The following is a 25,042-nucleotide window of genomic DNA, read 5'->3' on the forward strand; positions in this document are numbered from 1 at the left end:
CACTCAAAGCCATCCATAAGTGAGTGTAATGTCTTTCTCAGATTACATTTCTAACCCCTGCCTTGTCCCCCTCCCTTTGCAGAGCTCGTTCCTCTTCTGCACACTGCTTCTGAACTGACAGCTTGTGTTATGCAGAATTACTTTGTAGATCTGAAAAGGTATTTTTTCTCCCATTTCTGATACTTGTCATAGACTGTGCTTCCACTTCCAGAAAGAGCCATCACTCCATGTCACCACTACCATATACGGTGGGCACATGTCATACCCCTCTGATCTTGTTAGTTGCACTTTCTGGCACTTCAGTGGAAGTCTCAAGCATAATTCATTACAAGAAAAGAGAATATGACAAAGTGTAGCAAGGTGAACATTCCTTGTTGTGCAATGCTTTTGAAGAAAGACAAAGCTACTGTAGAAAACTTTGCGTGACAAACTAAAGTGATGGATACAATGGGGCAGAAAGATGGAGAGGAGGGTGTGGAGATAAAGCTTGTGGTAGCAGAGAAGGGACCGGCACAAGGGGAATGTGAGATGAATAACTGTTTGACAGGTGGAATGAAAAAGGCGAATGCAGAGGCAGCTCAGAGCCGTGTGTTGAGTGTGTGTGTCGTGGTGTGGCGTAGTACAGCACTCGGGTCATACATCACGCTAATACAGCAGGAGGACATAGCCTAGCACAGCGCTATGCAGAGCAGAAGAGAATAATGTGCTGCGCTTGCACCCGCTCAATCTGATTGAAACACACAGCACTGGGCCTACATTTACTCACCCCCCACAAGCACACTTTATAAATCTCCTCATGCCTTGGATACTCTCTCGGATTATTCCCAAAAATGAAAAACACAGAATAGACACATGGTTTTCCATCATGAAGGAAAAGCTGTACTACTGTGTGGAGCCCAATGCGGCTGCATGGCTCTGCTTTGCCAAGGCTACAGCCATTACTGTTGTAATATGATGGAGAAGGTGCAGTGAGTGCAATTAAAAATACATTATGTTGCTATTACCATGCTCTTGGCCTATTAGATCCTAATTAAACTGTATATTAATTTGAAATTAATACAGAACAAAGACACTGATATTGTCAGAACATAAATTTCAAACGTTTACTGAAATATCTATTGTTATTCTAAAAATATGTATAATAATAACTTGAGTAATATTTTCGCTCACTGTTTCTTTTTTCAAAATCATATCAACTATATAATTGGTTCTATCTTCTGAACTCCAAATTAGACAATTACCTTCTTTCACTCTGGGTATAGTGAATTTGTCACAGGTTATTGTGGGCTGAATCACATTAACCTCCCTTGTGTTTACCTTGATGAATTCTTTATTCGAGCCTTGACATATATGAACAAGTGGCCTGGGGTGTGGGAGGGGCTTCATAAGAAATTGCAATTTGGACAAATGCCATTTATAGTAGATAATACAAGTATAAATAATTCAACACTTCTCATGTATGAAAGAATGTAGCTTCCATTTACCCGTGCTTGACTTGGTGCTTCGCACTCGACATGTCTGTGATCACTGAGGCACGAGTCAAAGCAATCCTGATGAGGGCTCAGTCTCGCTTTTACATACTGACATTTACATTAGCCGCGTGTGCTATGTTCAGCCCAGATAATTAGCTGGGCGGCTGCCGTGGTGTGAAAAAGTCTCACAATATCAGTGCAGGGAGGATGCTGCGTGTTATCAGGCCGGGTGTCACTGGGCCTGAAGAACCCAGGTGACGGGCCGCACGCCAATCACACCCAACGACATGCCGCTGATGTGATGTTCATGCCCCCGTTTACACCCCTGCAATCCGGTCCGGGCCGGAGCTAATTGGCCTAAGTGCCACCTGCTTGCATTTTCTTTACAAACCCATGTCACTGTTGCACTTGGAGCCTGGCAGACGTGTGCTGTGCCTGAACCACTCGACCACCTGCTTGCCTTATCACTTTTCTGTCTTGTGCTGTTTTACATATACTATCTCCTTCTTTAGGAACCTGGAGCTGTTAACGGACCCTTTGCTGTTGTGCCATTGTGACCCCAGGAGACAATTAATTAGGACGGAGGCCTAACACCGCAATCACACCTATGAAAACGCACGCTGAGCTGGTGATGAGGAGCGTTTAGACTGGTCCCGCTGTGGTCTCTAAGCCTCTGGCAGAAAAAAGAAAAAAAGCTGATTGAATTGAGTCATCATTGATGATGGCTTCTTCAGATGTGGGTGGGCCACTAGGCTAATGCTCGGACACAGAATTGGATTCCCTGCACTAATAAGGGACGATGCACAGGGAAGAGGAAATGGATGGAGGCCGTCTTTGAAAGGTGTAGCTGCAGGGGTCTGGGGTGCTGTTGGAGGTTGATAGGTTGAGCTATAGGTGAGTCACACTGTTGACTCAGATGCTGTTTTCATTATTGTCCCGGGTGTGTCTAGTACTCTGTTCATTAAAGTTCAAGGGCCGTGTGTGCCAACTTCCACAGGGGTTCAAATTGGGGTTTCAAAGGGTGCGAAAGGGCCCTTCAGGCATTGAACAGGTCCTTTTGAACATCCCGGTATTTGACAGCGCACCCGTAATTGCTCCTCAGAGACCATGAAGATCCAGAAGCATCAAACTCAGCACTTCTGAAAGACACCAATCCCAATGGAAAGGTCTTCTGCAGAAGGATATACAGACGCCCTAAAGAAGGCAGACCTTGAAACGGCATTTATTCATTTGTGTTAATAGCATTTATATCCATGCAGAAATGACCTCTGATAGCTTCTTCAGCTCCTCTTGGGCATTGAGTCCCAAGCCTTGTGGACACCGTCGTCCCTCACAGCAGTGTCTTTTCAAATGTTGTTTTATTCTCAAAAGTGCAGCTCTTTGAGTTTGTGTCACTGGGTGTGTATTGAAAAACATACGCTGGTGTTGCCTGGCTATGAGTTCCCTCGGGGTCTGCACTCAGACGCTCGCAGCTGAGGGCAGAGTGTTCAAAGAGCCCTGCGGCTTTTTGCCCAGTTGAAAGCTGAGTGTTGCTGATTCCCAGCAGTGGTTATGTCCTTTACTTTGTTTACTTTGAATCGAGTTTAATGCATTTGGGCTTTTTGTCTAGAAGTTAACATATGTTTTTTATAATGCGTGTGTATTGTCTGGATGCTGTGGTAAATATAACTCTGAAATGAACCAAAGTGTCAATTACAGCCATTGTTTGTCTGGATTCAGTAAAAGATGGTTTTGAGTGAGGAGCAGAGGCAGCTGCAGGAGTCATGTGGCAACATTTGCAGTTGTGTAACAGTGTGTTCTCCGCGGGTCAGACAGGTCAAACTGCAGTGATGGGCGAAGCTTTGAAGGCTGACCCGACTTTCTCACCTCTTCACCTGCACCTATGCTCGGTTTTACTCGCTCCGTGATCTATGCCCAATGTGCTGCTGTTCTGCTGGTAAGAAATCATAGGGTGCTAAACTTTTTTTCAGTTGACAATTAGCCTGTGAGCTCTCTCGTGTTCAGCACAGGGATATTTGCATTAAAGACCAGACTAGACCTTCATGGCTCAACGCATTCAGAAAACATCCTTCTCCATAAACATCCTCTTGGGCTGGACCCAGTTCTTGACCCGTGAAGAACCCCTGACCAGAGCTGCCATGTCCTTCCAACTCGCAGCTTTGACATTTTGGACTGTGACCAGCAGAAACTGGAGACACAGACTGACAGCTCAGGCTAGACACACTGGAATGCAAATACAGGGATCTATAGAGATTATACCCGCTGCTTCTCAAGTAGCCCTGCTCTCGGTGTCCCCGATGGCTTGAACTGCCTGGTCAGATGTGTTTTTTTCTTTGAAGCAGTAAAATTCTCAGCAGTTTTACTCATTGTCAGATTTCATTTTGGTGAGTGGTGCTCAAATGTACTTTAATTATATCTTTGTCCTCTTTTGATTCTTTCTATATTACTATTCTATACTCGCCTTTCCTTTGACCATTGTACTGCCATTGAGGAGTTTTAATGGAAATAAGTTGTAAATAGAAAGCCATTGAATATAACCGCATTCAGGCCAGACAACTAGGACGCGAAACTTTGCTTGAAAAGTCCTGAATTATATTTCTTTTGTGAAGTTTTTGTGCTGCTGGAACAAAGACTATAACTGTGCCACAGCAGTGTTTTACTTCTACATCAAGACTGTACAATATTGGAAAAAGTTTAACATATTGTAAGAACTACAATACAATTGTATTCTGTAAGTGAGGGTAAAGCCTTTTTAATTGTACATTTTATATACATTTGGTTTGTTATAAGAAGTGCATTAAGTAACTTTTCTGTTTGGGGGGTCCCGGTCCACAGATCTGACTTTTAACTTGTCTCCATGGAGATAGGTACATTTGCCATGTTGTGACGTTGCAGCAATATGACGAAATATAAGTTTCTTTTATACCATTCAAATAAAGCAGAACAAAACTATAAAAGACTAAATTCAACAATTGAATTGAATAAATGTTTTAGATTTAGAGCACCCAGCTCTTATTGGGACATCTGTGAAGTTAAAGAGATTATTATCAATAATAATGCAATTTCTCATTGTGCTAAAGCACTGAGGAGGTTGATCAAACATGGATATGATGGTGATATTTCATCAACTTTATTGATCGCCGTTATGTTTTAGAGCAGACTTAAGTTGGCACTTGGCAGATGATTTTGTTCATCTCCCCATCTTCCAGCCCAGACCATGTGTGTATATCGGTGATATATTTGCTCTGTATTCTCCGAGGTTCAGGACATCAAATTGTCCTTTACAGAATCCGTTCCTCTGCTCTGGTGCGTCCCTGTTCAATCACAGGTAGGCAGTGCAGTGTGGGCTCCTCTGTATAAGCCCATGTCATTCTCCTGAGCCCGAAGACAGCACAGGGAGAACGGGGATTTGTCTTCCTTTCCCCTTCACTTATCTCTTTTGTTTGTCCTGGTTTCCATAGACGAGCAGCAGCCCTCCATTCTCTTCTCAAGCGAAACTAAGTGCCGCTGCTACTCTCGACCTGCCAGCTCTAAATTGGCAGCCTGACCTTCTTTTTCTTCCTCAGGGCGTCTGCACAATGCCATACCTCTACCGTCGAGGGGGAAAAATGCAATTAAGAGGTGACATAAACACTGAGCACCAGTTGTAGCTGTGGCCGGGAAGAAGGGAGGGGCCAGGCAGCTGCCAGTGTGACATGCATGCAGATAGTGCCCTATTAATTGGACTATACACTTAGTTTGCAGCGTGACTCCGGGTGAGCAGACTGTGGCTGAATGAGCTTTGACAGGAGACTGGTGTCTGACTTTGCTCTGGCCGGTGTAAGCATTAAGTGTGGCTGACCTTTGACCCCTGTGTTTTGACTCATTGAAGGCAATTAGTGAACAATATCTCTCCTTGTATGACAAAGGAAAGTGCCATCTTCAAAGGCACTGTACAATACAATGCAAATTACTGTTGCAATACCAGCAAATTAACATTGTGAAACATTTGATTAGCGAGGTTATATATTTGATACTCTGTATAATCCTGCATTGTTATTATATGTAATGATTTGTTTTATCATTGGGCCCTAAGTTTTAAAATGATTTAGTGAGTTGTACGTTGTAGGGAATTCTTGAGCCAGGTGCTTACTCCACATTGAACAAAACCCTGCTCTATCATGTCTTTTAGCATTGCATTACAAAGCCATGTCATTCTCATTAGCAGTGATGCCCTTATGAAATAATTATCCTCTTTTCAGACACAATACAGATCTGTGCTATGAGAATCCCACCCAGCTTCTCTGGAACAGAAGAAACCCATTAAAATCGTCACTGAAGGGAGAGCACTGTTTAATTGCCAGCTAAGGTGTGTGACATTTGGAGCAGCACATCGAATCTGGCCCAGAGTCCAAAAGGTGTTGTGAGCTGCTGAGTAATTACTGCAGTCTCTCCCGGTAACGGCTGTAATAAGAGCGCTCAGACGGAGAGGGGATCCATGCCTGCGCCACGCCCCGAGACTGACGCCGCTTTTACTTTTCATCTGAGTAGGACATGATCGGGGTGAATTATCTTTATTACCTAGAGTCCAGCTTTTAATTGGTTTTATATTCATTGGTTAACTGGAGGAGGAGCATAAATATCCAAGCCGTTACGTGCCCGATGTTTGGACAAGCAGTGAGGACTTTTTAACACTAGACAATCAGCTGTGACTGAAAATATGATCATTTCTATTACATTTGTTCCAGGGATATAGGTTTTAGGTTTTTTTTTTTCATTCAAACTGCAGTCAGATCTTATTTAAAAAATAATAATTATTATTATGATATCCTTTGGACTTTATTATTATTATCATTATAATATTAACTGATCATCATAATATTAACTGATCATCTATTCTGATAAAAAAAAGAACACTTGTTAGACTGCCCCAAATAAATTGTCTGTTTGCTGTAAGAGTCAACATTTTTCAAGTGGGTCGGACGGTAGGCAAATTCTTATTTTTTTACTTTGAAGGCAAAAAAAAGATCTAAATTTTGCCATTTTTTGACTCGGAGTGACCGCCAGGGGTCAGGCTTCAACAGTCAATGACGGAAAACGTCTCTATCAACCCGATCGGGAGACTAAATCTCACGATTTTAAGATATTTTAATCAACCTTTTGTATGCCGCTATCCTTTATTTTGGTAGCGAAGGCGAGCGGGGGGAACATGCGGGGGACACGGGCGCCGCCATGTTTGTTATGATGACGCTGCTGGGCGTGTTTCAATCCCAGAATGTATTGCGTAAGTCAAATTTCACACCATGATAGAGAAACACATGTACTATGGACACTTCAGTGGCGCCGACGGGCAAACTAACTTGTAAAAAGCAATATAACAACATCTATGCGTGATCAGTTATGTTACAGACGCTTGTGGAGGACGGAATATGAAGATGCACATGTGTTGCGCAGTGTGTTTTCAGTCCTTTGAGATGAAAGATAGGTTTACCAACGTGTTAAAAATATTCAACATGGCGGTTTAGGAAAGGCCGGTCGGTGAGTCGGTGAAATAATTGAAAAATAAAAGATTTTGACGTTTTTTCAACAAAATGACGATATTTTTTTTTCAGTTGGCTAGTTTCATACCGGGTCGGTCGGGTTACGGCAAACAGACATATTATTTTGCTCAGCCTTTCCATGCTTTGTATTTGCACTCAGTGATCAGCTGTGATCTCTTAGCCGTGTAAACAGCTCGCTGCTCCGCCGTCATATCTGTGCGGAGCATGTTTGTACAGCAGATGAGCACTTTCCTGGTCTTCTTCTCAGGGTGGCGTAGCGTTCAGACGTCAGAAGAAGGAGGGCCAATGAGGAGCACTTACTGGTCCACTGTAATTCTGCGTTCTCCTTAGGCTCTGGGGAGGAACGCCAGAAAAATGTTTCAAACAGAAATGCTTAATCTGGTTGCACTATATGCCAGAGTAGTGTATGTAGGGTAATTTTTATTTTTTACCCAGGAGAGAAAAACCTTTAGAAGAACTCCAGCGTGATAGGCCAGCATAATGAGCCATCACTGGTGGATATTAGGAACTTTATTCATAGACTTGCAGTAGAAGATGGCTTAGAATGGGATGTTATCTTAACGCTGCCGCATGATAAATGATGCGGTATGGGTGGTGTTGGGAAATAGTTAGGAAAAATGTAGCAACAGATTTTTCAGTGCAGAAAGCAGTGGATGTAAGCGAAATATGAAACTGCACTTGAACAGTAAGTGCTGACATAACAGACCTATATACTGTACCTAAGCAGCCATTGTCCAGATAGAATGATTAAAATGTTCAATTGTCTTCCTTTTAGCAATTTGTAGCAAGAAAACATACAGAGCTCTTCCAAGGTTTGTTCATATCTCACAGTCACAATTGGATAAAAAATAGAGCAGAACGGAAACTGAAAATACAATTTAGATCTGGATTTAATTCTCTTTTCTATTTTCAAACTATCCTTACACCCTACCAAACTGTTGTATTTAATCAACAAATCATTTTTCAAGTGTCTTAGAAATTTGAAAAACCCGACTAATTTAAAGTCTTCTCCTATATATTGCTCACTTTTTTTTAAATGCCAGATGCCCTTGTTGTCACATCTAGCAATGGAGTTGAAAGCAGAGGATGTAAGAGAGAAAAACATCCCATTTGCTGGCATTAAATAGCGTCTCCAAGTTTCCACTGACCGGGTAAGATTGAACCAAGCTGACCGGAGCGTCGTAGTGTCTTCTCATCCTTCATGATTACCTCAGTGAGCATGATGTAACATGTTCCAGCGTCTGTATTCTGTATTATTTAATAGACCATCACTCACACAGGGCCCATCTAATGATAAATTATGAGTCCTGCTTAAGAAACCGCTTGTGTCTCTGTGTGTGCAGTGTCTTCCCCCATAAAGGTGTGAACAAAAAACAGCACACTGACCTATAGCCGCAAAAAGCAGTAGTTCTCCTGGGTAGATCCCGCTTATGGAGGCTTTAGAATTAGATTTGAGTCTGGGTCATTCGGTTGAATTGGCCAGGGGTGAGGGAGCAGCATCCTCGCGGGTGTAGTAAAACATGACCTGTGTACGTGTGTGTGAGTTACGGCGGGGGTCTCAAACGGGCCGGTAGCTCAGTAAATGATGGTGCTAGGGTTGGCTCCATTGACTGGGGTCATCACTCCCTGGGTTGCCAGATAGGTAATTCATATACACCCCCTGCAATATGGGAGGGGTCAGTGCCTTTTTGCCATTTATCATACTTTGGTCATTTATGTATAAAAAAATGGTAGCAATAATGTGTTTCCTGTGCATGTTGCCAGCAAATGCAGTAAGGTGAATGTGTGTAGCCATAGAATCCTTTCCCTTATTAGCCACCTGTGTCCTCTAGGTATTGAGCTAGTGAAATGTCCGGACAGCAAGCTAATTTGAATGTGCACATTTAGCTAATGTTCATTTGTAAAGTGGTGTTGCGGACTTGCACTTTGCTTGGGGTAATCATTAGCACAAGAGGGAGGATTTTAGTATTCTCCTCAGCAGACACACCGACACACAGAAGGGTCCCTGGATTCTGCTTCTATTAGTATCTTGGCCTAGGGCTGCACAACCAGCCCTTCAATGAGTGCTTTCTCAATGCTAGTCTCTGTCGCAGCTGCTGCCCTTCTAACTCTGGGGCTTAAGGAGCGAAATATGACTCAAGCAAACAGCCGTAGTATTGTCATGACTGTACTATACCTCTTGCCCTTTCTGCCCAAGTTCCCCTCACCATTTCACATCCAATTTTCTCTGTCGCGGGTGATGCCCGTTCCCTTAAGACCCCCCAAGCTTCTGCCGCAGCATTGGCCTCCCCCTGAGCGAGTGTGTGGATGAAACCATGTTATTGATCAGTGCTGTGTCTCTGATGGTGGTGGGCTTCTGCTGCTGTTATCACTGCAGTGTCAGTGGGTGGGGAGCAGAGCATTGTGAGCTCAAGGGCAGCTCGTGTGTGAACTAATGGGATTTACGGTGTAGAAGGCATGTGCGCATTGCACTACAGACCAGGCAACAAACTAGGCCATTTACTGAACAATGATGGAGTTATTGTGTGAATACTCACAGGTTTAAAAGGCAGCCCACCCTTATTTAGCATCAGCAAAGTGAATAAAATAACCTTAATCATATAATATTGTGTAAAAATGCAGAACATTATTACATGTACAGTATTGTCCTTTTTCAAGGCCATATATAGGTACACTATGTGACTTTTTCTGCTTGTTTCCATGGAGATGTTAGTGCTTTGCCTGGAATGTTTCACAGTCTAGCATTAAACTTGCATCCATGGAGACAAGCGGGTGAAGTCTTCCGGCCAAATAACAATAAAGATGCATGGACCGTATTTGTATAGGTCGCATTTTTGGGGAAATTTTTTTGATCGAACCCAAGACCAAGAACAGACATTTCATCTTGAAATGCAATTTAAAATGATAACAGATTAAAGGACAACATGGTGAATAGGTGCCCACCTCTAATACAAAGTTGAATACTTCATGTGTTATAGCATGTGTAATTTTTAACCATACTAAAACTTTTGCCGTGTGCATTTTGCATAGAGAACTTGCCCTTTACACAGCACTGTAGCTGTGTGCTGGGTGTGGATAAGGCCCTATGATGGATTGCCCTATGCTCCTCCTGAACGCAGGCATGTGAATAAAAATAAATAATACCGGGTGCATATGCTTCTTCTGTCTCTACCACTTTTCTTCATCCCGTTTTTTACAGCCTTTTCCTGGCACACCCTCTCCATCCTCTTCCTACTTACTATATGCACCTTGCTGGCTGTCTATGTGACTAACACACAGGCAAAGGAACTGCACTGCCTTTGAGAGATTATTCCTTGGTGGTCACAATGATTAATTACTTTTAACAAAGAAAACACAGTCTGGCTTGTTCGGATCAATCTTTTTCCCATCGCTGTGTGGCTGCTTGTTCCAGTAAATTGCTGAAGCTTATGTTGTATGAAATGACTTTGAGTATGCCTTGGTTGCCCTTACATTTTCTCCATGCTCTCCTAACTTCACTGTCCTTTTCCTTTGCTACTTTCTGTTTTTAAATGTTTGTTTTCATATTTTCTGAAAAGAGCTTGCACCAAAATAGGGATGCTTTGCCGCCTATGCAAACTAATTGGTATGTTCCTGCCAAGCTGATCAAACAACGTTAATCTGTAGCATACTCATTTATAAATGGCTAAATTAATATGTTTTGTTATTCCTCCAGCTGTGTGCAGTAAACCCGGTTGTGTTTTGGCATATACAAAATGACTCATCGCTCAGAGCCATCACATTTCAGACCTTCTGTAATGCTTTTTGAATAGACACATATTCTAGCAGTGGATTCCCATAGAGCTTATAGCAGTTTCCTCTCTGCACATAAACAGTCTGCAGGTGGTAAACTAAATTCACACAGCATGTGAGAGATACGTATCAAAGCGGCAGATATCCAGCTATATGATTAGCAGGCAAACCTTGATGTGTGGTAGTGAAGGATGAAACATGTAGAGTTCTGTCATTGACATGGAGCATGTGAGCATTTTAATTTGTTTTTAGAAGGTTGTCTCTAATCCAGGGGTTAAATGTCAGTGCTATCATAAGGAAAAGGTTGTGACAGGCCTTTTTATGAAAATTGGAGACACAAAATTGATTGTTGGGTTCAAATGACGCATTATATCATATTATGTGTTTGATTAAAGGTGCCATAACATGCTTTTTTCACGTCACACATCAAAAAAACACTCTGGGCTCAAATAGCAATGTAAGAAGGTTAAAAGCTCTGAAAAGTCGATTTTGCATGTTATGGGACCTTTAAGATGGGTGGTGTTGAGGAATAATTGGAAGTGGCCCAAGGGTTGAAAGAAGAAGCGTGGAGTTCTACCGCAGGAGAAGTTTATTTCCATCAGTACAGAGCCCACAGACATGAAGCCTAAGCCATTGTGATCGTATGTAGGGAGGTCAAGATATAACATTTTTACGATTATTGTGAGAAAAAGCATCACAATTTCACAGAACTACAGTGCAATCTTTAATTTTCTTTTTCCCATGGTCTAACATGTTACTGATTCTCAATTTTGTGACCGGCTTTAAAAAATGTAACTTTCTGAATGACAAAATTAAAGGCGGTATGGACGATTTTTTGGCGATTTGAGAAGGCAGGCGGAAGTGCGCATGCGCACTCCCCCGTGCGGACTGATACAACACACACGTGCGTTTGTTTATTAGCGCAACGGAGCCCATCGCATCTCTTGTCTCCCGTAGATTTCCGTCCACTTCTGCGTCAGCTCGAACTGTCTTTCTCCGTCTTCATTTTGCCCCGTACACTGAGGGAACTATATTATGATAGATCCATGCGCTTAGGCACGTGGAAACGTGGGGACGAGCCTGACGCGGCTGCAGGTGAGTGGTAGGTGCGTTTTATGATTGATACGTGGCAGGACAAATGATTTATCCACGCCACGAGGAAATATGATAAAAAAATTGCTGAAAAAAATCGTCCATACCACCTTTACATTTAGGTCTTTTACTGAACAAAAAAAATATTATTTTATTTCTAAAACAGTCACGATTACTATGTTTTATTTTACGAAATAATCTTGACATCCCTAATTGTATGTGCATTCCAGTCTAGTCCAGTCCAGTTGTGGGAAGAAAAATGTATATCGGTGTGGTATACTGAGATCAAGGACCCATTCATTATAAATATCCCATTGTAGACAAGTGAACTGGGGCTTTAAATATTTTTCTCTGTAGCTGTTTTCAAACACAAATCACCAACAACGCCACCTGAGATTATGGCTCAGGACCAATCTAAAGCACGCACATTTGTTGTCGAAATGAGAGAGGCAAGGTTTAAGTTTAGTAGGTTTAATAGTTCGTTATTTTAACAGTTTTGTCCATTTAGTTCATGCACTTGGAGACACGTATTATGAGTAGACAGAAAGGCAAGACAGGGTCTTCTCCGCGGCATCTACAGAACAAGAAATGTATGACCACAGTGGTAGAACTTCACTATAGGGTCCTATCTAAAGCAGGCCATGAATCTGAAACGAGGTGGGTGTAACACACGGCTCAGCTAGGGCTTGGACAGCGAGGCTCGACGCCGCAGGTAGCCGCCTGGCCAACAGCACGCCGTACATCCCAGGGGGTGCACACCGCGCGGGCCCATGGTAGCACTGCAGCACACTACATTTTGACACCAATTAATTTCATACACAGTTGTCTCACTTGCTAAAGCTAAAACACCTGGACTGAGGAGCGACATGGAGCGACACAGCAACCAGGAAGTGTGTGAGGTCAGAGGGCGAATGACGTCACCCGATGCCAATTTATGGAGCTACGTCTAGATCGATTCGCCTATCAGGGGTGTCTAATCAGTGACAGGGGCTCCCCTGCGGGCTATACTGCCACACTATATTTAGGCCCGAGCGCCACAAGCTGGCGAGAGGCCTATTAATCTCGTAAGGCCGTGCGAAGCACGGCTGCGAAAGTGCGCACGTAGTGCGCACGAAATCGAGCGCGAAGCGCTCGCCCACTTCCAAACACTCACTAACGCACTCCTCCACTCATGCACGCCCCGTGCATACTAATTAGTTGTAGGAAAATGGAACATTACCGTTGTAAACGGGCGAAGCCCGTGCAAAAGTTCGCACTAAACGAGCACTTTACATTGGGATGACGACCGCGAAGCGGTCGTCATCCCCATATAAAGCACTCATTTGCGCTAAGTAGCTCACGAATACGTTCCCCATCTCTTGCATGTTCCGTGCATATAAGCATGTAATGCAAAAATTGAACATTATTACTGTATAGAGGGCCAAAAACACAAAGTGGGCGGAGCCCACTCAAAATTATCGAAAGTACCCGTCAGTGACCAGGGACCCACACCATGAGGTAGGAAAGCGCGAGCGCTTTCCGAAAATGTATAGTTTATGATATTTGAAAAATGGGAAACATTGTTTTCGCATCGGAATATTATTCTTTCTTTCTTTCTTTCTTCTTCTTCTTCTTCTTCTTCTTCTTCTCGGGACCAACCCCCCTATTTTTCACCCAGTGAACATTGACGAAAAGTCACAAAAATTTGCACACCTCTAAAAATCGTGCCTCTCTACATTCTGGCTATTTCCCTTTTCTAAAATAAAAAAAATTGGCGCGTCAGCGCCACCAAATGTACCAAAAATGCATTGAGAGATGGGAAATGACCCAAAAAAAATCTGATCGTAGAATCATGAAATTTGGCGCAGAGGTAGATGGTGACAAGAGAAGTAAAAAATATTATTACGGCAACGCCGTCCCCCGAACCAAATGTCGGCCATATTGCTTCAAAAATGGCTAATCATGACTTCGGAGTCTTTCCAAACGTCGTACTTTTACGAACTCCTCCCAGGGCGTTGGCCCTAAAAAGCTGAAATTTGGTGAAAATGCTACTGAGGAGTGGGACATCAAAAGTTATCCAAATTACATTGATACCTCTCACGGTCTCTGTGCGGCGAAGCCGCAAACTGTAACTAAAATTTCAGAAATCTCCCATATTTAAAATTTCTGCCGTTTGCGCAGATAAAGTCCGAATTGCGTCAAATTAGAATCAGTTGTTAAACTCTTTGCCCTAAACCTACTTGAAGTGAAATAAATTCATTTGGCGCCACAGCGCCCCCTACAGATTTTATATGGAGGTTAAATGTTTAGTTTTGCGAAATTATATGAAATTTGACACACAACTCAATTTTAGCATCCCCATCAAAAAAGTCAATGAGACCCATGTCATAATTGTTATGGCGTTGCCGTAACGATGACCGAAACCTCCCATGTTATTCCAATGGGGCCAGAACATGTTTACACTTTAGACTTTCACAAACTCCTCCCAGGGCGTCAGCCCTATTAACCTGAAATTTGGTGAGACTCATCTTCAGGACCATCAAAAGTTATCCACATTTTCATTCAAGAATTCAAAATAAAATTGCTTTTTGATGGTAAAACAAAGGGGAGAACATGTGACAGCGTCACAGATTCAGCAGTAGGCGTGATAAAAGGACAATTGGGGCGCGTTAGCGCCCCCTCCTCTTGCGGCGTGGCGGCGGTGTGGCGGCGGCGTGGCGAGGGCCGATCATTGCCGCTTGCGGCTATATTCTGAATTATTTTTAGATACCGCAAAAGTGATATAGTCCCTGTATAGTCCGTGTGACAGTCTAGAACTTAAAAACAACAATTATGTAGTCATTGTTTATAGGACTTTTGACTTTTAAAATATTTAAAAATATATGTTTGAATTGCTCATTTATATGGCAATGGTGAAATATCTGTGTGTTTAAAAGTCTGCATATCCCATCTAAAAGTCAATAGTTGTAGGAAATTGGGTCCAGTCCTCCTGCCGCCCCTGAGAGAATGAAGATTTATGTATGACTAAGTGAATAAAAGAAGACTCCTCCTCAATCCAATTACTTTTCCTATTAGAATTGCCAGTCATGATTCTTCTCTTAAACATAGGCACATCTACTTAATGTCCTGTGTGCTTGTTAAATTGTACACACATTTTTCTCGTATATGTAGGCGTGACATGCCTCCCTTGAGAAGCTCCAACAACTATCCAACTTCATTAGAGCTTGAGTGACAATTCTCAATAGGACGGTAACGCTGGACCACTCTCCTCATTATTAATGAAAAGTCCGGCCATAATCGCGTTTTTCTTTTAAATCAGCATTTCCCCCAACCCAAGCAGTGCACTGGAGCATGTCATATGTATGATAAGTAGACAGGCCTTACCTTTTAAATTGATGCAGCATGAAAAGCTTTGGAGTCTACGGCCAACAGGGAATTAGCCATCTATACACAAGCATGTGTTGTGAATTTGGTTGTGTATATCTGAAGCGATCATTGTGGATTCTGGTATGTGAAAGCAATGCATCATGTCCGCCATGAGCCCAGCACTACAAGGCCGTGTCTGTATCGAGCGACGGAGAAGAGAGACAGGTCATAGACAATAAAGAGATCTGAAAGGTTGGACAGCAGTGGGCATGAGTGAGACGGAGCAGGAATAACAAGAGGCGTCTGTGTCTTGTCCAACCTGTATCGCTCACCCACCTCAGTCCTCTTTTAAACGAGGCCCACCGCTTTGGGCTTTATCACCATTGTCTTTTCCCTTCCCCTCCTCTCTCTCCATCGCTCACAGAGGCCTTACTCAATCATGTATGACTCTTTACCAGTAGAATCAAAAGCACTGGAGCTCATGCCATGCCTTTCATTAGAGCCTCCCATAAAGGCTGACTGTGGACCTTTTGAAGTGTTGCAGTTCAGGCTCTGGAGAAGCCACACTGTCAAGCACCCTTTGCTGCTGACTCCTGTTTGATGAAGCAGCTCCCGTCGAAGGCCAGAGCAAACTAATAAACCCCGCACTGACAAGCACTGGCCTGGTATGAAACTGTGAGTGCTTGAATCACTTGCTGGACTTTATGGAATTGTGGAGTGATTTTGCCATGTACGTTAAATGTTTGAGCTGTACAAATAATTCAGTTTTTGCTGCTGTGAGAGCAAATTGTGAACTGAAGTCGTGTGCCCTTTTTACCCTTAGCTTGGCAGTTCAATCCCTGCTCTCTACTGTGTATTATCTGTCCATGGGCAAAACATGGAATCCCACTAGGTATAGTTTTTAAAAAATCTGTTCATAATGTTAAGCTTTCTCAGTTTTAGCTGACAGAAAATGCCCTGTTTGAGTTAAAATTACAACAACAGAGTGACATATTGTGCCTAAAAGGTCTGCAGTGTCAAATGGCTCCTAAATAGCTTATGGGTTTCCATTGTTGAGAACATGTGTCTCTCAGTCAGTGTTTACAAAAGGAGGGTATTTTTCAGCCATGCTTGAGTTCACTGTCAAAGCTAATTAAGGGAGCACAAATGAAGATGGAGGATGTGCGCCTCAGGCCAGAGGAGGACTGCACTTCGGCCAAGTGGCTGCCATAGGTCATCACCGTGAAACCAATGACATCATTTAATTTTAAATTATATGAGAAGGGATTCTTTTAGAGACATTGATAATTTGTCCGTGTTTGCAAAAAGCGTGCTCAATATTTTCCCATAACCTCTAGCCAAGGTGTGAAATGATCTGCAAACTATGCTCACCATCTGTCCTTGATTGATTAAAGCTCCTTTTGTAATTAATGCCCAGTTTAATTGAGAGTCGCTCCCTGTGGCTGCGACACAGTGCTCAGCTACTCTACAGCCAAGGATCTGGTAAAAGAGGCCACTCAAATCTGTTAAGCAGCCTGACCCCTTCCCCTCTCACTAAACTCTGAGCGTATTAATAAGCAATGTTATTATGCAAGATGTTTACCGGAGTCTAAGTGAAACAATAGTGAGCTACACAGGCAGGCATATTGCTTGTTCTGTCTTCTGCTTTATTACACTGCGTTGCTCTATTTCCTTTGTGAGAACTGTCAGTAATGGTGGACATGCTTGTAGTAGAAAGAAAATTGAATTCCCTCATCAGACAGTGTGTCGTGACAGCATTTTCCCCCCAGTACCTGACAGTGAGCCTCTTTTGTTTTGTTTCATCTCTGTGTTTGTCACAAATGAGCAATATTACTTTTCTCCCTCTGTTGTACTTTAACTGTCAAGATGGATGTGCTCCGTGTGACACCTCCCGATCACAAGCCCTGACCTTCTTTATTGAGGCTTTTCTTTGTCTTTAGTCATTGTTTTGAAAGTCTCCTGCAGTCAGATAATGTGAGACACACAGAATACTGAGTGCTCAGCATTGATCGCACATACCTGAATATGACCTTTTTCAATTTGAAGTCCAGCAACGGTTACCAGTTTGATGAGAGCTGGAGAATCAATGCTTCACAGCTGGGAGGACTTCTACTACATCTTTCACATTGAGACCACATGGCTTTATCTACTTATTGTTACCTCAGTCTGTATAATGAAACATTTAGACTGCAATCATCAGGCCCACAAAGAATGATCTGTTTAATTTGCTTTCATTAAAGCCATCTAGTCTAATGGGCTAATTAAGAGCTTAGGCTTTACCAGCAGACACTGGAATAGACAATGCCCATAGGGGAGTACATGAGAGGATCATAAATATTTGACTATATACCTTTATGTAGAAGGTGCATTATCTTAAGTGTACTTCTTCACTGACATTTATTTTGATAATATACTGTAATTGTAATGATAAGCGATAAAAACAGACCCACAATTTAAATAGAATAAAACAAAAACAAAGTCTAATTAGACAAAATTCATGCAAATGTGTATCTAGTATAGACTTCTTCCTTATTGAGCCACATGGAGCTAACACATTTGATCAATAAGGTCAATAGTAAAAGGTTATACATTATTAGATTTCTCTGATGGTAACAGACAAACAGCTGTGTCATGAAGCTCTTCCCGAGACCCTGAGGCCAAAGATGTGTGCTTGGCCTCGGGCTAAGGGTGTAATACCCAAAATTCAGCTGACCTTTGCCCTCTTTAGTCCTGAGGGAAACACAGCCCCGCCTGCAGAGCACAGAATAAAACACATAGATTGGCATCAGCAGGAAATGTAATTAATTAAGTGGAAGCTGTGCTGTTTTGTGGTTCTGTTTGGCACGCTGAAGGGCAGAATGCACAAAGGGCCAATCATTCTTTTTTACTTTTTCTTTACTCCAGCTAATTTGTCACGGCCGACAGTTATCCCTGGATATTAAATTACGCAGTTTATGTTGTGTACCCTGAGTCTCCGGTGTCACCTTGAAAGTGCGTCAGTGCAGCAAGCCACATGTTTTGAACAGAGCTCGACACATGACATTTCTGGGTCAGTCTGGTGCAACAACGCCAGTTATAAAGAGGGAAATACTGGCCACTTTGTACCTGTCACAACACCAGTGCGAATCTCATCAGACCCAGCTCATGGAGGGAAAGATGACTTCTAAAGCTGCTACTGTGAGCGAGATTGGAGATTTTCATAAAGAGCTGTTGCTATATGTCTGTATTTATGTTGTTGCAAGGTTGTGTGCTGAATCTGCAGCCTGCTGTCCCTATCTGATGCTCTGGTCTGCTTCTATTATGAAGCTGGCGGGGGGTTAGTTCAGAATGGCCACGTTGGCACCATGGTTCTGTGGGGGTCCTCCCTCCCGCTGCTGAGGGCGTGGCCTGGTCTGATGGCGCTTACACAGCTTCTATTGATTTCCACTTTTGAAAGTGTCTCTTATTATTGCTGATCACTGATCGGGCTCAACAAACCTGACCAGCCCTGGGCTTTTCAAGCACAGCTGGAACAGTTTGTTCAGTGATGGAGGCTGCAATGTGGCTTTGGACTTATCTTTGTAAAGACACATTCACCTTTCTGTCTTCCGCACAGCTGTCAATCTATGTTTGTCTTTTTAAAGGTCACAAATCACAATAAATATATACCGGAGTATAAGTCGCACCAGCCAAAAAAAACATATATAAGTTGTACTGGAGTATAAGTATATCAGTATAAATATAAGTATAAGTCGCACCCGGGCAAAAACTATGACAAAAAAGGTGTGAATTATAGTCAGTAAAATCCTGCAGTTATTTTGGCTGCTCGTGTTGTCAGGTGACATGTACGTGTATTGTATTTAGTAAATATTACCTATAATTTTAATCGTCTCTATGTAGACTTTAATAATAACTGGTTTATACAATGGTGTCTTGTTGTATTGAGTGACTTTTTTGCTGCTTTTCCTTTCTCCTAAGCATAAGAAACATGAATATTCAAATCTACATCAAACACATATTTAAAAACAAGAAAGCACAAAGCAGATATGTGCGCTAACCTCTTATTTTCCCTTCACACACACATTTACCCAGGCATTAGACGGACAAACCTGCCCACATAATCCAGTCTTGTGTGAGATCAACACATCACTGCCCTCGGAGCTAAAGACGCAGGACTTCAGAATAGCTAGTAGTTAATATAAGGATATAAAATAAACACAGACCTTTATTGATGAAATCCTTGAGGTGCAATTCAGAGCCACTCAGAGCTTAAAGGGGGGGGGGGGGGGTGTTCTTCAGGTTATTCATGGCTTTCAGCTTCCTGTTTATAGGTGATATCTTGAGGACTTTTGCCCTTTCAAAAGATCTAATATTTAATTTTGACAATGCCAATATTGCTTGATTTTCATCACTCTGAAACCCATGGATACTGCTTGCCCTCTTTTATTTTGCATTTGGCATAGAGTCAAACACTTCAGCTTTGCAGTGACTCTAAAAAACAAAAGCTTTGACTGAAAAATCCCATTAACTACGGCAGCCTGTGTATAGGTGTCGCTATATTTTGCCGGCTGTATTCTTAACTCTTCTACGTGCGTCTTTCACTTTCACTTAGTCCTGATCCCCTCATCAGCATCAATGTCATCACCATCGCTGTCAGTACGGCGCGGCTGAATTAGTATGCAGCTTCAGTGATGCAAATGTAAGATGAGCCCTGTGTTTTATTGGCACCGCTGCATGAATCGACGCGTTGGATTATGGCGCGGCTGAGGTTACATTGCCTCCGTGTGTCATTGTGCAGACGACATGGCGTGTTTGGAAGGCAGTTCAAGATTAATGGTTGAAAAAAAATCCTATAATACCGTACGCCACATTGATTCTGTCATTTTTACCATGGCGCTCTCCTCTATGCATTTATTCCCATGCTTGTGTTTGCAATATTTTAATGCACTCTCTCCGAAGAGTCTATTCCTTCAGAGGCATGTAGGCCAGGCCATGGTGAAATAAAAAAAGATTAAAGTATATGCCAATTTTCGTTTGAAGCTCCTCTATTATATTCCCTTTTATTTTCTCATGCTCTTCTCTCAGGATTGCTCAGGCAGGGAGTATTGCTTAAGAGAATGGCCAAGATCTCTGGGCACCGTCATATTGAAAGCTAAATCTAATCAAAGGGAGAAGTGCTTTTAAATGTCTTTTGTTCCCCTGGGCAAAACGTTTGTGTGCCTCTCAACTCAGGCCAGTGTGTCCGGCGCTTCTAGATGCAATTAATATTGAGCGAATACATTGGCCGGTGTCATATAATAAGAGTGTTAGAACAAAGGTTAATGCTTTGAATCTGATCTCTGTCTTGCTGCTTTTTGGTGGCATTGTGATACAAGGAGTAAAAATGTGAGGGGTCTAGAGGAGGACATTGGTAGTCAGCGGGGCTCGGACTCAAGCTAAATTAATTACTGCTCTCTATAAATTTGATGTCATGTCTCATTTTCCTTAATCCCCTTTGCCTTTCCCACTTCAGAGCGGCTCCAGCAGACAAGCTTGGGCAGACTAATGAAAAGGCCGCTTAGATGCTAATAGCAAATTAGCCCTGGTGTCACTGAGACCGCAAGTGACTGCTAACTCCATAGACTGTGGCCCCCCAAATTCTTCAAACTTAAATGTATATGAATCAGACGTAACATTATGACATCCACCTTCAGAGGTTTAAAGAATATTATTAAAACAACAAAATATAATGGTAATAATTGACAATATACTACTTTAAAGAACAGATCTTTTTGCTTAGTACCTGAGTTTGGAGGTACTCGTAGGCCTGTCACAATAAATACTATATTGAGTTATTGTTCAGTAAATGATGGATGTAACATACTTTGTGGTGTTTAATATTTATTGTGGGTACTTCTTCTTGATATTTTTTCTGTACCACAATAAGATTTGAGCTGTAGAAGATTGAAAAAATGTCTTCCATGACTGAAAATACAAACTAACCACTATTTATTTAGTGCAAATTATGTTTTTTTATTGATATTGTACATTTAGAATATTTTTTAAGGAGAATACAATTTAAGGGTTATTGTGTCATGGCATATAAATTAGTTTCTATATTATTATCGTTTACCGGTATATTTTCTTCAGCAGTACGGTACTTCGCAGTTAAATATGTGTATTATTGTGTCGAGGGTTCCCAACAGCCGGTCCTGTCCTGTTGAGGATACACTGCCAAAGTGAACCCAAACAAACAGCTGAGTGTTATATGTTTGTAGATGCTTTGTCCCAGTGGTAAAACATCACAATATTTTGTTACTTAAAATCAAATTCTATCATTTTCCAATTCCCCCAGAGTTAAATACATTTTGAGTGTGCTTCCGCAACCATGACGAATGATGTGTTGCTTAATTCTTCAGTGGTCATGATGCCATTTTGTCTTGATTCATATTAGACGGAAAAGAAAACGAGTAAAGGAAGATTGTGTTTTGTGTTCTATTTTTCATCATGAACGCATTGACTTCAGTTGCCTAGGGTGTGAGATCTGGTCCAAAAGAATCCATTTGCCAAATCTGGAGGGGAATTAGTGGCTCAGATTGGCGAATAATGAACTGAATCTTGTTCCATCTATTTTGTTGTGGTTGTCGTCAAACTGGACTGGAGTCAGGCTCAGCAACTCTCCAGGATTAGTGTCTGATTCAGTCTGAGACACTCTCTAAGTCACAAACTTGGAAAATGAAACTCCTCTCTGTTTCGTCCAAGATAACATGTTGAGGAATTGCACTCTTGATGAAGTCCTTGGCTCTCTGAGACACTGTCTGCTTTAGACGATGGTGCTCCAAACATTTGAGACATTCACAAAACAGCAGTCATCTTCCACATTTGTTTTGAGTTATTAGACCATACAATATGTTTTTTTTTTCAGAGCATAGATTAAAGGACTGGCTGACAAATGCTTTTTATGCAAGTTCAAGTGCTTATCGTGTCATGAACATGAAGTGGATGCACAGAGGCGCCGTCCAAGTGGGTTACTTTTCCTTCAGTTCTGTCAGAAACAATGCAGCAACCAGCACGGCGATACAGACTGCCTTTTCTGTGAATAACTCTCCTATGCTGTCCTTTTGCGCTTTACTTTATTTCTCACACTCAGCAAATAAGAACAAAAACTCCCTGCGCTGTAGTTGTGAGCAATGCATTCACACCAAATTTACCCAAAACGCTGAACATAGCACTATAGCAGCTGGAGTGTTGCATGCATTTATGTTAACTTATAATCCAATTAACAAGTACAATACACCAGACGATCACTCGACTATGAGAAAGCAGCACATTTTCAGAAAAGTGCTTGAGTGGATCAAATGCAAAGTGTGTGAAAGTGTGTCTGCTAATGTGTTCGTATACAGCTACTATGTTGATAATAATGTCTATTTTACTTCCCACTGTTGGTAACACAACGTTATATTGTGTTTAGACGTTTAGCCTGCACATGGTTCAATCAAGTCCATATCAGTTTAATAATCAGTCTCAAAATGTAAAAAAACAAACAGACAATAAATTAAGACGGTAATTAATGGTTTAAGTGCGTCTCATGTTTTTATGATTATTAAATGCTTGTTTGGTGGGATAGCAACTTTGGTAAATATTAATCCTAGTTTTACATCAGTCAAGTTGTAGTTGATGAAGAAGAAAATACAACATGAATGCTGAAAATGAGTTCAAAAACAGAATCCTTCTATTGAGAGACAATTTACATGCAAATTACACATTTGTATGGTGTTATTATGCACCAGACACATTGAACTTGTCTGTACAGATTTTAAAGTGTGCTATAGAAATAAACTTTGACATTGACGTACATCATTTGTCACACGATAACTACAGTCTTTTTTATTTATTTTTAATATATGTTGGCACTTGTTTACAGTGTGTTTGCTAGGTAACAGTGGAATTACGTCCAACCAGGAAGTAATCTTATGAACTTAACCGACTGGGGAAAGAACTGGGGGAAAATAGTATTAGTAAAATCTTCGAGGTAATCATGTTCACTACGCTTTAGTGAAAAGTCTAGTCCAACCTGTCGTGTGCACTTTAAGTAACTTTTGTCCTGCAATGCAAATGCCAAAACAACATATTGATTGAGTAAATGTTCTTTTGCAGCTGTTGTACTGACTGTGCTCTCTCTCTCTCTCCATAGGCATACTTCCGACAGGGTGTTGCCCTTCAGTACCTTGGTCGCCATGCCGACGCCCTGGCTGCGTTTGCCTCCGGACTGGCTCAGGATCCCAAGAGCCTGCAGCTGCTGGTGGGCATGGTGGAAGCCGCCATGAAGTCACCACTACGAGGTAAAGCATTAGGGAGATGGACGTGTGAGCGCGTGGTGACGGCTGGTTGTCACTGCACGCCTGTCTTCTCAGTGTCCACATGTTTTGTTCTACAGCCTCCTAAAAGCCAGTCTCTGAGGTAATCCGCACACTGTCTGTCAATAAGCAGGACAGGGTGACTTTATCTGTCACTTTTGGATGCTCATTCTTTCTATCTGTCCTTCTTTCGGTGACGCTGACTCCTGGTGTCAAGTGCTTCGTTTTAGACCTGGAGGCCGGGTTCCCAAAGCCTCACCATATCTCACTGTCAGTGGAGCTGATGGCACACGCCGATACGGCTTATCTAAATGAGCATCCGACACTAATGCCATTGTCTGCCCCTGAGCAGCACTTTGTTTCCAAAACTCTGTGTAATTGGATCTAAATTACAAACTCAATTCTAGAATGTAGAATGCCAAGAAAATGAGGCAAGGAGATAAAAAACAGCTTTAAAAATCCGCTTTCAATGATATTGTGTATGTCCCGTGTCCCACTAATATATACAAGCAATTATTACTCATGAAATTGTTATTATTATGACTACAGCGTTTACTTACGAGTGAAGATTTAATGAAATACAAAATCTATTGGCAATTTCCACAGTTTTCCTTTCCATTATAGCTGTGCTTATATTGCATAATACCAGTTGCAGTAAGGCATTAAACATTAAAAACGCCTTACACAAAATACTGCCAAGCGGATGAGGAGCCCATGTGAGAAGTATTGCCGACATAAGCCTAACTGGAACTACAAGAAAAAAAGATTTGGTCTAATCCCAAAACTGGGATATTTAGACCAGAATGGTTCCTCGCTGTAGGGGAAGACCATCGTGTAAATCCAAGCCATTTAATCTCCTAATTGTTTACCCCATTTCACTTGGTGCCAGGAATGCAGGGAAGGCCCTAATCCAAGGTGTGTTGAGGAGAGGTAGCTAGGTCAAAGGATTTAGAGCAATGATCCTCTCAGAAGGGCTCCTGGCACTTGGGACGGTAATCAATGTTACGCCGGCAAACAGGGAGGATAATCAGTGTTACTCCACCAACGGCTCTCTTACACTCAAAGATACCAGGATGGTACAAGTACTACGCGAGTATACAATCTTACCAGGCAGGCGGCTTTAGCTTTTCAGCAAATCTACTGTGTTCAACAGCAAAACCTCAGCACTCTCCCATTTCCTCTGTTTGACGATATGATTTCCAACTGACCTAATCCAATTCGGCATGTTGACCTGAAAGCTTTTAACCATATATATATATAACATCGTTCCCTCATCAAAACATACCTGGAGTTGTATTTAGCTTCATTCACTATAGTCAAATCACCATCATTACAACTTTACTCTGTCGGGGTAAAGCTAGCATTTTTTATTCTAACTCTGCAGCCGGTAGATAATCCAAAAGGTAAAGTTACTCAAGAGCACGTTTAAACAATACAAACAATGCATCATATTTTGTCCTTGAATTCTGTAATTGTGACCAAATTGTTAGAAAAGAAAAGTTAGGTG

The 25,042-nt window shown here is 42.0% G+C and overlaps 1 protein-coding gene across 4 annotated transcripts in view; it reads left to right on the plus strand.

Moving 5' to 3' along the window:
* The window catches only part of LOC140347539 (tetratricopeptide repeat protein 28-like), a 151,220-nt gene that overhangs the window by 72,838 nt on the left and 53,340 nt on the right, over positions 1-25,042 (plus strand). For all 4 annotated transcript variants that reach the window (XM_072434026.1, XM_072434028.1, XM_072434030.1 and 1 more), the window contains one exon: positions 23,373-23,520. In XM_072434026.1, the coding sequence (XP_072290127.1) occupies positions 23,373-23,520 (148 nt within the window). The remainder of the gene's footprint in view (positions 1-23,372; positions 23,521-25,042) is intronic.

Source organism: Eucyclogobius newberryi, unplaced genomic scaffold (genome assembly GCF_026437365.1).
Source record: "Eucyclogobius newberryi isolate DKJ021-1_F unplaced genomic scaffold, fEucNew1.0.hap1 SCAF_6, whole genome shotgun sequence".
Classification (NCBI taxonomy): Eukaryota; Metazoa; Chordata; class Actinopteri; order Gobiiformes; family Gobiidae; genus Eucyclogobius; species Eucyclogobius newberryi.